The 12,735-nt window shown below is 41.1% G+C and overlaps 1 protein-coding gene across 3 annotated transcripts in view; it reads left to right on the top strand.

Annotated features, from left to right (window-relative positions):
• tmem132d (transmembrane protein 132D) overlaps positions 1 to 12,735 on the top strand; it is a 230,956-nt gene that overhangs the window by 146,673 nt on the left and 71,548 nt on the right. Inside the window, exon 4 of one of the 3 annotated variants that reach the window (XM_008113638.3) lies at positions 11,646 to 11,735. The exons of 1 other annotated variant lie outside the window; for it this stretch is intronic. In XM_008113638.3, coding sequence (XP_008111845.1) covers positions 11,646 to 11,735 — 90 coding nt within the window. One more of the 3 variants, XM_008113640.3, reaches the window with a different exon arrangement.

Raw genomic sequence — 12,735 nt, 5'->3', positions numbered from 1 at the left:
GCCTTAGTGGCTAGCTTAGTGAGCTAGTTAGCTCCAAGAACCTTTTCTATCTACAGTGGATTTCTTTTTACCTCAATAAATGATTTTTGAACTTTCAAGGAGACTTTGCAATCCTGAGAAACAAAGGCTTCTCCAAACTCACCACACACAAGTTTCTGCTTATGAAACGTGGTTCTGCCACTCTGCTGTATTTTTGAGGACTCACCCCAAAAGAGGGTAATTTTTGGAGTCTAACCGCTCAATCGATTCCCAACAAACATAAAGGAGGAAACCATGAAAATGAACAAAATCTGGCTACCAAGAAGCAATACTCTGAAAACAGAGGAGTTCCAGACATGAATCAATCAGGGGCAGCTAACGACTCTGAACAAAGGATTCTGCCCAGGCCAGGACATGAAGCTTGCAAAGCCATTTAATGCTAATCACAAGGTGATTAATTACAACATTCACACTGGCCTCCAACAGTCAAGAGTTCTTTTCCCCACCCACATATATATAAACCTTCCTTGCTTAGTTTCTTCATATATTTCACACCACTGAGGATGCCTGCCATAGATGTGGGCGAAACGTCAGGAGAGAATGCTTCTGGAACATGGCCATAAAGCGCGGAAAACATACAACAACCCCAAAGAGCAAAAAGGTGAGAAGTCCTTGAAACCCAGGTGTGTGAGTCACGATCTCATGTCTTCTTGGTCGGGCTTGGGCTTAAATTAAGTGAACCAATTCTTGGTTATATGACTGTGTGGAAGGGCCCTAAGATAGTTGGAGTGTCTGGTGGTTGCCTGTGAGCAGGATGAGGCCCGCATGCCTCCCGGTGTCTACTAACAACAGCAATGTTGGTTTGTACAAACTGCCAATTTGTGCTCCTTGTGCAACAGTTATTGGCCATTTGAGTTGATTACCTTCCACGATGGTTCAGCACATCTCGAGCACATTGACAGTTACACAATCTTATTTTCAGGGGTGAGAGGATTCCGCGGACACTCGTGGTGTTGATTAAATAGATGGTTGGGTTTGAAAGCCGTCCACCAAGAGAAAGCTCAGTGACCCTCAGTGGCTTGTAAATGGAATTCTGCCGTCAACTTCAATGAAAAATAGAGGTGGCAGTTTTCTATTTCCAACTGACAATCAGCAGCGATTGGTTTTGCCTTATGGCAGACAGCCTCGAAAATGGGATCGGGGAAGCCTGGGGAGAGAGATCCCGATTGTCGAACTTCCCAGGGTTCGTGCTTTTTCAAGTCGGAGTTGATTTGATGCCGCAACCTTTTGCAAATCACCTCTGCCCGCACCAAGCACCCCGGAAACTACTTAATGGCCAAAGACTTGCAGTTGAATTTCGAGAACAGAGATACTGTATCTACTAAAGATGTGCATGAAATTTTTTCCTTCGTTTCCTTCGTGCTATCGTTTTGTTTCGACCGTTTGTCTACACAAAACGAATGACGACAATTTCGTAGGAAACGAGAGGCGACACGAAAACGAAAGCCGCACAGTCATCGTGCTTGCTTTCGTTTTCCTTTTGTTTCGGCCCAGTAACAATAAGCAAGTACTGACAGAAGGCTGCTTTCCCATGACAGCTGATGTGTACCAATGGCTGTTAATAATAGTATTAATATAAATAACGATAGTTTTTCTGGGACCCTAAGCTGAGTCTGAGAGAGGTCTGCTTCCCCAATGGGTATTAATAATACTATTAATATTAATAACAATAGTTATTCTGGGACCCTAAGCTGAGTCTGAGAGAGGTCTGCTTCCCCAATGGGTATTAATAATAATATTAATATTAATAACAATAGTTATTCTGGGACCCTAAGCTGAGTCTGAGAGAGGTCTGCTTCCCCAATGGGTGTTAATAATAACATTAATATTAATAACAATAGTTATTCTGGGACCCTAAGCTGAGTCTGAGAGAGGTCTGCTTCCCCAATGGGTATTAATAATAATATTAATATTAATAGCAATAGTTATTCTGGGACCCTAAGCTGGGTCTGAGAGAGGTCTGCTTCCCCATGACATCTGATTTGTACCAATGGGTGTTAATAATAATATTAATATTAATAGCAATAGTTATTCTGGGACCCTAAGCTGAGTCTGAGAGAGGTCTGCTTCCCCAATGGGTATTAATAATACTATTAATATTAATAACAATAGTTATTCTGGGACCCTAAGCTGAGTCTGAGAGAGGTCTGCTTCCCCAATGGGTATTAATAACAATATTAATATTAATAACAATAGTTATTCTGGGACCCTAAGCTGAGTCTGAGAGAGGTCTGCTTCCCCAATGGGTGTTAATAATAACATTAATATTAATAACAATAGTTATTCTGGGACCCTAAGCTGAGTCTGAGAGAGGTCTGCTTCCCCAATGGGTATTAATAATAATATTAATATTAATAGCAATAGTTATTCTGGGACCCTAAGCTGGGTCTGAGAGAAGTCTGCTTCCCCATGACATCTGATTTGTACCAATGGGTGTTAATAATAATATTAATAACAATAGTTATTCTGGGACCCTAAGCTGAGTCCGAGAGAGGGCTGCTTCCCCATGACAGCTGATGTGTGCCAATGGGTATTAATAATAATATTAATATTAATAACAGTAGTTATTATGGGACCCTAAGCTGAGTCTGAGAGAGGTCTGCTTCCCCAATGGGTGTTAATAATAATATTGATATTAATAACAATAGTTATTCTGGGACCCTAAGCTGGGTCTGAGAGAGGTCGGCTTCCCTATGACATCTGATGTGTGCCAATGAGTGTTAATAATAATAATATTATTATGAGACCCTAAGATGAGTCTGAGAGAGGTCTGCTTCCCCAATGGGTGTTAATAATAATATTGATATTAATAACATTAGTTATTCTGGGACCCTAAGCTGGGTCTGAGAGAGGTCTGCTTCCCCATGACATCTGATGTGTGCCAATGGGTGTTAATAATAATATTAATATTAATAACAATAGTTATTATGGGACCCTAAGCTGGGTCTGAGAGAGGTCTGCTTCCCCATGACAGCTAATGTGTACCAATGGGTGTTAATAATTATAATATTATTAATAACAATAGTACTCGTTAGCTGGAACGAAATGTGAAAATGAGATGACACGAATGAAACTACACAAAGCGAACAGCAATTCCATACAAAAGCACAACACTAGTATCTACCCATAGCAAGTCAAGAGTAACTGCTCTCAAAGATTAGGAAGTCGAATGAATGAATCTCTCTTTCAGTCAGTGACCAGCATTAAAGATTAGGAAGCTTTAGTTGGATGCATTTTTTTGTGGACTGCAGCCCACTTCGGCAAATGTCAGATTGTCAACACTTGGTTGGATATAATTAGTAAGGAAAAGAGGCAATGGAAACATAAAAATACAAAACCTGTATCTTAAGTGACACTGACAAATAATAATTGGCTGGAAGAACAAGGCTCCCAAGTAGGGATGAGCTGCAGAGCATATATTTTTTTATATATATAAGTGAAAGAAAGTTAAAACGAACTGTTTTCGACTTAGAATAAAATATTTATTCTGCATCTCAGAAAAACTGATTTTCCCCCATTCAATTACTGCTATCTGTCCTTCCTTTCCTCTGCGTCTTTCTTATGAATCACTTAGCTGTCAAGTCTTACGGGTTTCCTTTCATGAATGTTAGCTTTTTACCATCAGTAAAAAATGAAAAACGGATGGATAAAACATAGTAGTCTAATGAGAATCCCACTGAAAGTGTCTATGCATGACAAAATGTTTATATTGTTATTGTTGGGACTATACTACGGATGGACTAGTTTTGCTCTCCTTAATAAATCTCCACAATAACCTATAAGGTAAGGAGCTCCCAGTGGCGCAGCGGGTTAAACCACTGAGCTTGCTGACCGAAAGGTTGGCGGTTCGAATCTGGGAAGCAGAGTGAGCTCCCACTATTAGCCCCAGCTTCTGGCAACCTAGCAGTTCGAAAACATGCAAATGCGAGTAGATCAATAGGTACTGCTCCATGCAGTCATGCTGGCCACGTGACCTAGGAGGTGTCTGTGGATTGTATGAGCCATGCCAGGCTGTGCAATAAATCACTACTGAGCTCCCAAACATTTAATAACCTTGCTTGCTGTTGACCTAAGCAGCTCAAAAGACAGTTGCATCCGTCGAGTAGAAAATGTAGGTACCGCTTTTTGTGGGGAGGCTAATTTAACTAATTTAGGATACCTTATTTATTTATTTGTTACACTTATATCCCGCTCTTCTCACCCCGAAAGGGACTCAGAGTGGCTTACAAATCAAATGTACATACAATATATTATTAACATAGCACAATATAAGCGTTAAATTACTATATTGTACTATATCATCATATGGTAATAATAATTAATAATTTTATTTTTTGTATGCCGCCTCCATCTCCCCAACAGGAGCAAGCCCAATACAATCATATAATATCATAAAATCAACAGTTGAGACATCAAAGAATGCATGTAAAAACAAATTAAACAAGTCATGATTTAAAAATAGACATAATTAAAATCATCCAAGGCGTTAAAAGATTCAATATAAGACAACAGTCTGGGTGACAGTCAAAACTGATGAAGGGAGGGTAATATTATTAGTAATATTACTTTTAATATATAATATATAATTAATATTATTATATTGTATTATTATTAGTATACTATTGTATTACATTATAATTTTATGATCAATATTAGATGTACATACAATATATTATATATTTATAAATTAAAAACTTCCAGCAGTGTGCGGAAAGGAACGAGGAAATACTCCATCACGGACACGGTGTCACAAGTTGTTGATGAAGCTGCAGCTTTCCCTGTGGCCGGAATGGAGCATATCTTCATGAAAATGTCAAATTGCCTCTGTGTCTGTCTATATATGTCGTATGTCTAATGGCATTGAATGTTTGCCATGTATATGTGCATTGTAATTGAGAAAGAAGGGCGGAATATAAATACTGTAAATAAATAAATATAATCCAGTTCAAATCAGATCATCTTCATTCAGAAACTGGATTATGGGGGCTGAAAAAGCAATGTAGCCATTGTATGTGAGAGTTTCTTATACCTTAGATAAAATCTGGTAGATGTCTATGCTGGATATGCTTCTTTTGAAAAATATGGCTTGGCCTTCGATGTGCACTTTCATTGTATAATGAATGCCTTTTCCCTGAGAAGCGGAATATGGATACTAATACTAGTTCATAAAAGGAAGAATTGGGTTATGGCTCTCACCTTGGAGATGCGGACAGGAATGATGTTCCGTTAGTAGACTTTCTTGCCCTGGATTTAAGACTCCCGTTAAATGTTTGAGAGATCATTTTGTCAACTCGCTGGGGCCGTACCGCTCGTTTTTCTCTTTGTAGGTGTCCTAAAAAGTGAGCTAAGACGCTGTGGCAGGACTGGAGTCCGAGTGACACGAACACATGTCATTTCAGGGCTCTGTCATTTGGGAGTTGTAGTTGCTGGGATTTATACTTCACCTACATCCAGAGAGCACTGTGGATTCAAACAATGAGGAATCTGGACCAAACTTGGCACAAATACACAATATGCTCAAATGTGAGCACTGGTGGAGTTTGTGGAAAATAGTCCTTGACATTTGGGAGTTGTAGTTGCTGGGATTTATAGTTCACCTACAATCAAAGAGCATTCTGAACTCCCACCAATGATGGAATTGACCCAAACTTGGCACACAGAACTCCCATAACCAATACTGGGACGGTTTGGTGAGTACTGATCTTGAGTTTGGGAGTTGTAGTTCACCTACATCCAGACAGCACTGTGGACTCAAACAATGATGGATCTGGACCAAACTTGGCACAAATACTCAATATGCTCAAATGTGAGCACTGGTGGAGTTTGGGGAAAATAGTCCTTGACATTTGGGAGTTGTAGTTGCTGGGATTTATAGTTCACCTACAATCAAAGAGCATTCTGAACTCCGCCAATGATGAAATTGGCCCAAACTTGGCACACAGAACTCCCATAACCAATACTGGGAGGGTTTGTGGGCATTGAGATTGAGTTTGGGAGCTATAGTTCACCTACATCCAGAGAGCACTGTGGATTCAAATAATGTTGGATCTGCACCAAACTTGGCACGAATATTCAATATGCTCAAATGTGAGCAGTGGTGGAGTTTCAGGGAAATAGTCCTTGACATTTGGGAGTTGTAGTTGCTGAGATTTATAATTCACCTACAATCAAAGAGCATTCTGAACTCCACCAGCGATGGAATTGGCCCAGACTTGGCACACAGAACTCTAATGACTAACAGGAAATACTAGAAGGGTTTGGTGGGCATTGATCTTGAGTTTGGGAGCTATAGTTCACCTACATCCAGAGAGCACTGTGGACTCAAAAAATGAGGGATCTGGACCAAACTTGGCACAAATACTCAATATGCCCAAATTTGAACACTGGTGGGGTTTAGGGAAAATAGACCTCGACATTTGGGAGTTGTAGTTGCTGGGATTTATAGTTCACCGACAATCAAAGGGCATTCTGAACTCCCACCAATGATGGAATTGACCCAAACTTGGCACACAGAACTCCCATGACCAACAGAAAATACTGGTCTTTGGAGACCCTCACAACCCCCCCCCCCCCCCCCCCGCCCAGGGGTACCGGCCTTCAGGTTGAGAAACGCTGGATTAATAATAATAATAATAATAATAATAATAATAATACTTTATTTTTCTATCCTGCCACCATCTCCCCGGACTCAAGGCAGCTAACATGGGGCCGAGCCCAACACAGAAGTACAATAGAGTCTCGTTTACCCAACATTCGCTTATCCAACATTCTGTATTATCCAACGCAGTTTGACTTTTAATAGTCAATGTTTTTGCAGTTTTGGTGCTAAATTCGTAAATACAGTAATTACTACTGCGCATTGAACTGCTTTTTCTGTCCATTTGTTGTAAAACATGATGTTTTGGTGCTTCATTTGTAAAATCATAATGTAATTTGACATTTAATAGGCTTTTCCTTAACCCCTCCTTATTATCCAACATTTTTGCTTATCCAATGTTCTGTCGACCCGTTTATGTTGGATAAGTGAGACTCTACTGTATAACAATTTAAAACACATATCAATAACTAAAAACAATAGTACAGTAGAGTCTCACTTATCCAACATAAACGAACTGGCAGAACGTTGGATAAGCGAATATGTTGGATAATAAGGAGGGATTAAGGAAAAGCCTATTAAACATCAAATTACATTATTCTTTTACAAATTAAACACCAAAACATCATGTTTTACAATAAATTTGACAGAAAAAGCAGTTCAATACACAGCGATGTTAATTACTGCATTATGAATTTAGCACCAAAATATCACGATGCATTGAAAACGTTGACTACAAAAATGCGTTGGATAATCCAGAACGTTGGATAAGCGAGTGTTGGATAAGTGAGACTCTACTGTACCACGATCAAGTAAACTAAACAGTTAAAACATAACATACAGTAAAACATAGAATGACCAAGCAAATTGAGGTAATAATACAAATATCACCACTATGGATAAAAAGGGTTTGGTTAAACTATGGTTAAACCCTTGTGCCGACTGAACTGCTGATCTGAAGGTTGGGTTGCTGATCCAAAAGTTGGTGGTTCAAGTCTGTGAAACGGGGTGAGCTCCCATCTGTCAGCTCTAGCTGGGACCGATGTTTGACAAAAGTGAAGCAAAGAACTCATCACAGGGATGTCATTTTTAAAATATATGGGAGGCAAACAGAGACTTTTGGTGTTCTAATCCTTGTTGTCTCCCTCTCCGCCTCTCGTGGTAGTAATGCTTTACGTCAGTTTGGTATTTCCGACACCAAGTTGTAGTTTTCTCCTATTCTTAGTCTCAGTAGAGAAAGAAAAACCACGGTTTTGTAGTGTATTCCAACCTTGGCAGCGACACCAATTTGTCCTGCTTCATGATTGAGCAGTTTTGAAAGCACTGACTGGATGTTTACTGACTCTTGCTTGAATAATTTATTGGATTATTATTAGATTGGGTGTAATAAATTCAGTGCTGATTTATCATTTCCTTCACATAACGTGGCAAATTACCATTGGATTTATCACATCAGGAGATGCTCAGGGTGATGGCGGAGCCCTATAAAGCAAGACTCTGGCTTGACGGGAAGTTTGCACTTGAGGATTTATGTTATTCTAAATACTCGGCTAATGCTGGAGCCCGGCGAGGGGAGGCGGGGCTATCGCCTTGCAAGTGGTCAGGAAAGATTTTGAACGCTTTCCTTGGGTAAAAGGAACAGAATGGTGCGTTTTGATTAATTTTTTAAATGAGCAGATTTGAAGTACGGAGCGGGGTGAGGAGCGCATCAAATATTCATGGCGCGGTGCTGAGAGATACATTTTTGAAAAATTCTAATAGTATGCCACACCATACTATGGGGCGCCCGGCTTGAAAGATTCCGACAATGGCCTCACGTTGTTTTCAGCTGTCCTCCTCCTCCCTCCCAGACCATAAATCCTAACCAACAGAGACAACTTTGACAAAGTTAGTCCTTCCCTCCTTCCTCTTGTTGCAAGTATCTCAGTTCAAAAAGGAATTTGACAAACTGGATGGTGACGAAAATGATCAAAGGTTGGAAAACAAATAATAATAATAATAATAATAATAATAATAATAATAATAATAATAAGAAGAAGAAGAAGTGTGTGTATATATATATATATATATATATATATATATATATATATATATGTATATGGAGCCTCCGGTGGCGCAGTGTGTTAAAGCGCTGAGCTGCTGAACTTGCAGACCAAAAGGTCCCAGGTTCAAATCCGGGGAGCGGAGTGAGCGCCTGCTGTTAGCTCCAGCTTCTGCCAACCTACCAGTTCGAAAACATGCCAATGTGAGTAGATCAATAGGTACTGCTCCAGCGGGTTGGTAACGGCGTTCCATGCAGTCATTCCGGCCACATCACCTTGGAGGTGTCTACGGACAATGCCGGCTCTTCGGCTTAGAAATGGAGATGAGCACCAACCCCAGAGTCGGACACGACTGGACTTAACGTCAGGGGAAACCTTTACCTTTACCTTTACTATTAATATATATAATATATATTAATATATTATATTAATATATTAATATAATATAATATATTAATATTATTATATTATATTATTATTATTATTATTATTATTATTATTATTATTGTTGTTGTTATTATTATTCACCAATACATCACACAGCCCTAGACACTTGGGAAGTGTCTGCCGTGTGATCCAGTACAACAGCCAGCAGAGTGTCTGCTGTGGACTCATCTTGTTGTGTTTCTAATAATAATAATAATAATAATAATAATAATAATAATAATAATAATAATAATAATAAGCCGCCCCGAGTCCTTTGGGAGCTGGAGCTGGATATAAATAAAGGTTTATTATTATTATTATTATTATTATTGACACAACGACATTGTATGACACAGCAAACAAGATAGATATGCTGGATTTCGTATCACAAAATCACAAGTCGAACACTTCCCAAGTGTCTAGGACTGTGTGATGTATTTTCGGATGATGTGCGCAGATCCCAGCAGGGTGGCCTTTTGCAGTTGACAGATCGTAATTTTGTCAATGTCTATTGTTTCCAAATGCCGGCTGAGATCTTTTGGCACGGCACCTGCACTGGTTTCTGCCAGAGTCTTTGAAGTTCAATCTTGAGGTCCTGATAGCGGCTGAGTTTTTCCTGTTGTTTTTTGTCAATTATATTATTATTATTATTATTATTATTATTATTATTATTATTATTATTATTATTATTATTATTACCAGAGCACTGTACCGTGAGAGGATGACTCCCATGTTGCAGCAGCTCCACTGGCTGCCAATCTGCTTCCAAGCTAAATACAAAGTTATTTCCGATAAAGCCCTAAACGGCTCAGACCCAGACTATTTGCAGAAGCGCATCTCCGTATACAAACCGATCTACGGAGGAGGCCCTGCTCTCAGTCCCACCCCCGTTTCAAGCACGGCTGGTGGGAACGAGAGATGGGACCTTCTCCGTGATCGCTCCCCGGCTCTGGAATTCCCACCCAAAAGAATGAAAAACTGCTCCCTCTCTCTTTGCTTTTATAAAAACAAAACCCTACTTATGTCCTGTGGCATATGGAGAGGAGGAAGACTACTATGCCCGACTTCTACTCTGGCTTTCTTCTATCCTTTTCACTTCCTCCTCACCTTCTCGCACTGAGTGTGTCTGGTAGAAGGACAGCCTCAGTGAGCCTCATTGACAACATGTTTCCCACATTAGTGTGCCAACAGCAGTTCTCAACACTCCGCTCCGGGTCCCCACAGGGGATACAGTGTGGCTGTAAAAGCGCACATGTCTCATCCTTGTCTGGCTTCAGGAGAGCTCCGGGGAAAGAGACGACTAAGCAGCCGAGGCACACCGGGAGGGACTTAGGAACAGAAAGAATCAAGACAGGGCTCCTTTGATGGACAGAGCGGCACAAAATAGTTCACTGTGAGTGTGTGGGATTGCTCTCCCCTCCATCCCCAGCGACATGAATTCGCTCACAGATTGGCAGATGGCCAGTGAACGTAGAAGATGGGAAAGGGTAACCTGACCCTGTGCCCACCCCTGGGGCTGGAACAGCTGCTGGGAAGCACAGAGCTCCACTAATTAATGAGTTCCTTGTAATTGAGTCTTGTTTACAACAACTGAAGTACAACTTGGTACAACATTCCACTATCATCACCGAATCAGAGAATCACTGAGTTGGAAGAGACCACATTCCATCCAGTCCGACCCCTTCTGCTATGCAGGAAAAGCACAATCAAAGCACCCTCAACAGATGCCCATCCGGCCTCTGTTTAAAATCCTCCACCAGACTCCGAAGCGGAGAGTTTATTTATTTTATTTATTTATTTACAGTATTTATATTCCACCCTTCTCACCCCGAAGGGGACTCAGGGCGGATTACAATGAACACATATATGGCAAACATTCAATGCCAACAGACAAACAACATACAGTATAGACAGACACAGAGGCATTTAACATTTTTCCAGCTTCACGATTCCGGCCACAGGGGGAGCTGTTGCTTTACCGTCCAGTAGTGGCTGTACTTCCTCATTCCTTTCCTCGTGTTTTGCTGGCAGTTTTATGGTGTTGTAAATTAGTTAAATTAGCCTCCCGCATAAAGCGTACCTAAATTTCCCTACTTGACAGATGCAACTGCCTTTCGGGGCTGCATAGGTCAACAGCAAGCCGGGCTATTTAATGGTCGGGGGCTTAACCCGACCCGGGCTTTGAACTCATGACCTCTCGGTCAGTAGTGATTTATTGCAGCTGGTTACTAGCCAGCTGCGCCACAGCCCGGCCCTTTGGACAATCAGCCCAAAACCATGCCAGTAGTCACTGTTGGACAGTTCCACTCTTCTTCCGGTCAGGAAGTTCTTCCTCATGTTCAGGTCGAATCTCTTCTCCTGTCGTTGAACCCATGGCTCCATTGAGTCCTAGTTTCCAGGACTGATGACCTATTCAATCCTTGTTTAAACATCTCTAAAGAAGGAGACTCTGTTACCCCTCCAGGCAACATATTCCATTGTTGGACAGGTCTTACTGTCAGGATGTTCTTCCTAATGTTTAGGTGGACTTTCTTTTCCTGCAGTTTGGATCCATTGCTCCGTTGTGTCCTGGTCTCCAAAGCAGACGAAAACAAGGCTCATCTGGAATACCGTGAGCATCACAATTCAAAAAAGTATGTTGATAAACTGGAAGGTGCCCAGAGGATGGTGACCAAAATGATCAAAGGTCTGGAAGCCAAGTCCTGTGACAACCCGGGTCTGTTTAGCTTGGAGAAAACAAGGCTCATCTGGAATCCTGTGTCCACTTCTGAGCATCATGATTCAAAAAAGTATGTTGATAAACTGGAAGGTGCCCAGAGGACGGTGACCAAAATGATCAAAGGTCTGGAAGCCAAGCCTTGTGAGAACCCGGGTCTGTTAAACATGGAGAAAAGAAGGCTCATAGGGGACATCATAATTACGTTTAAATATTTGAAGGGATGCCACATTTTCTTGGTTGGACAGCATGATCCTTGTGGTCTCTTCCTACTCTAAGTTTTTAACAATTTACAATGACCCACAAGTGAACCTATCGGAGGGCTTTTTGTAAGATTTCTTCAGAGTGCAATTGCTTTCCTCTGAGGCTGAGAGAGTATAACCTGACCGAGGTCGCCAGATGAGTGTCCATGGTGAAGCTGAGGTTCGAAGTCCATGTTGGAAGTCCAACATTCCCTACTACATATTCTAGCATTTACCACACCAAGAGAACATCTTGTTCTTTCGCTAGGTATTGTAAAAGAAGGTATCCAGTCCCTCTTTGTGCAACATCTCCCCAAGTTGTGCAACCTCAGCTTGCTCAGGACTAAGCAGTGTTTGTCAAACTCTGCTCCTCCAGGTGTCTTGGACTTCAGCTCCCAGAAGTCTCAGCCCGGAATTGTGAGAGTTGGAGTCCAAAACATCTGGAGGAGCACAGTTTGGGAAACTCGGAACGGCTCTCCGTGCTCTATGATACTCAGATTCAAGGAGGCTCCAAGCACCGTCAGGGATAGCTATCACCCTTCTAGATCTCCCGCAGGAGATTTCAACCCTTCTGGCAATTGACAGGATTTTGATCTGTGTGGGATTTTATCTCAAGGCTATGTTAGTATTTTTTCCTTCCTCAAATTGGATTTCCTCTGCCAGTCTCCTGTCATA

This window comes from Anolis carolinensis, chromosome X, assembly GCF_035594765.1.
Source record: "Anolis carolinensis isolate JA03-04 chromosome X, rAnoCar3.1.pri, whole genome shotgun sequence".
Classification (NCBI taxonomy): Eukaryota; Metazoa; Chordata; class Lepidosauria; order Squamata; family Dactyloidae; genus Anolis; species Anolis carolinensis.
This window is presented reverse-complemented; position numbering and strand designations above follow the sequence as displayed.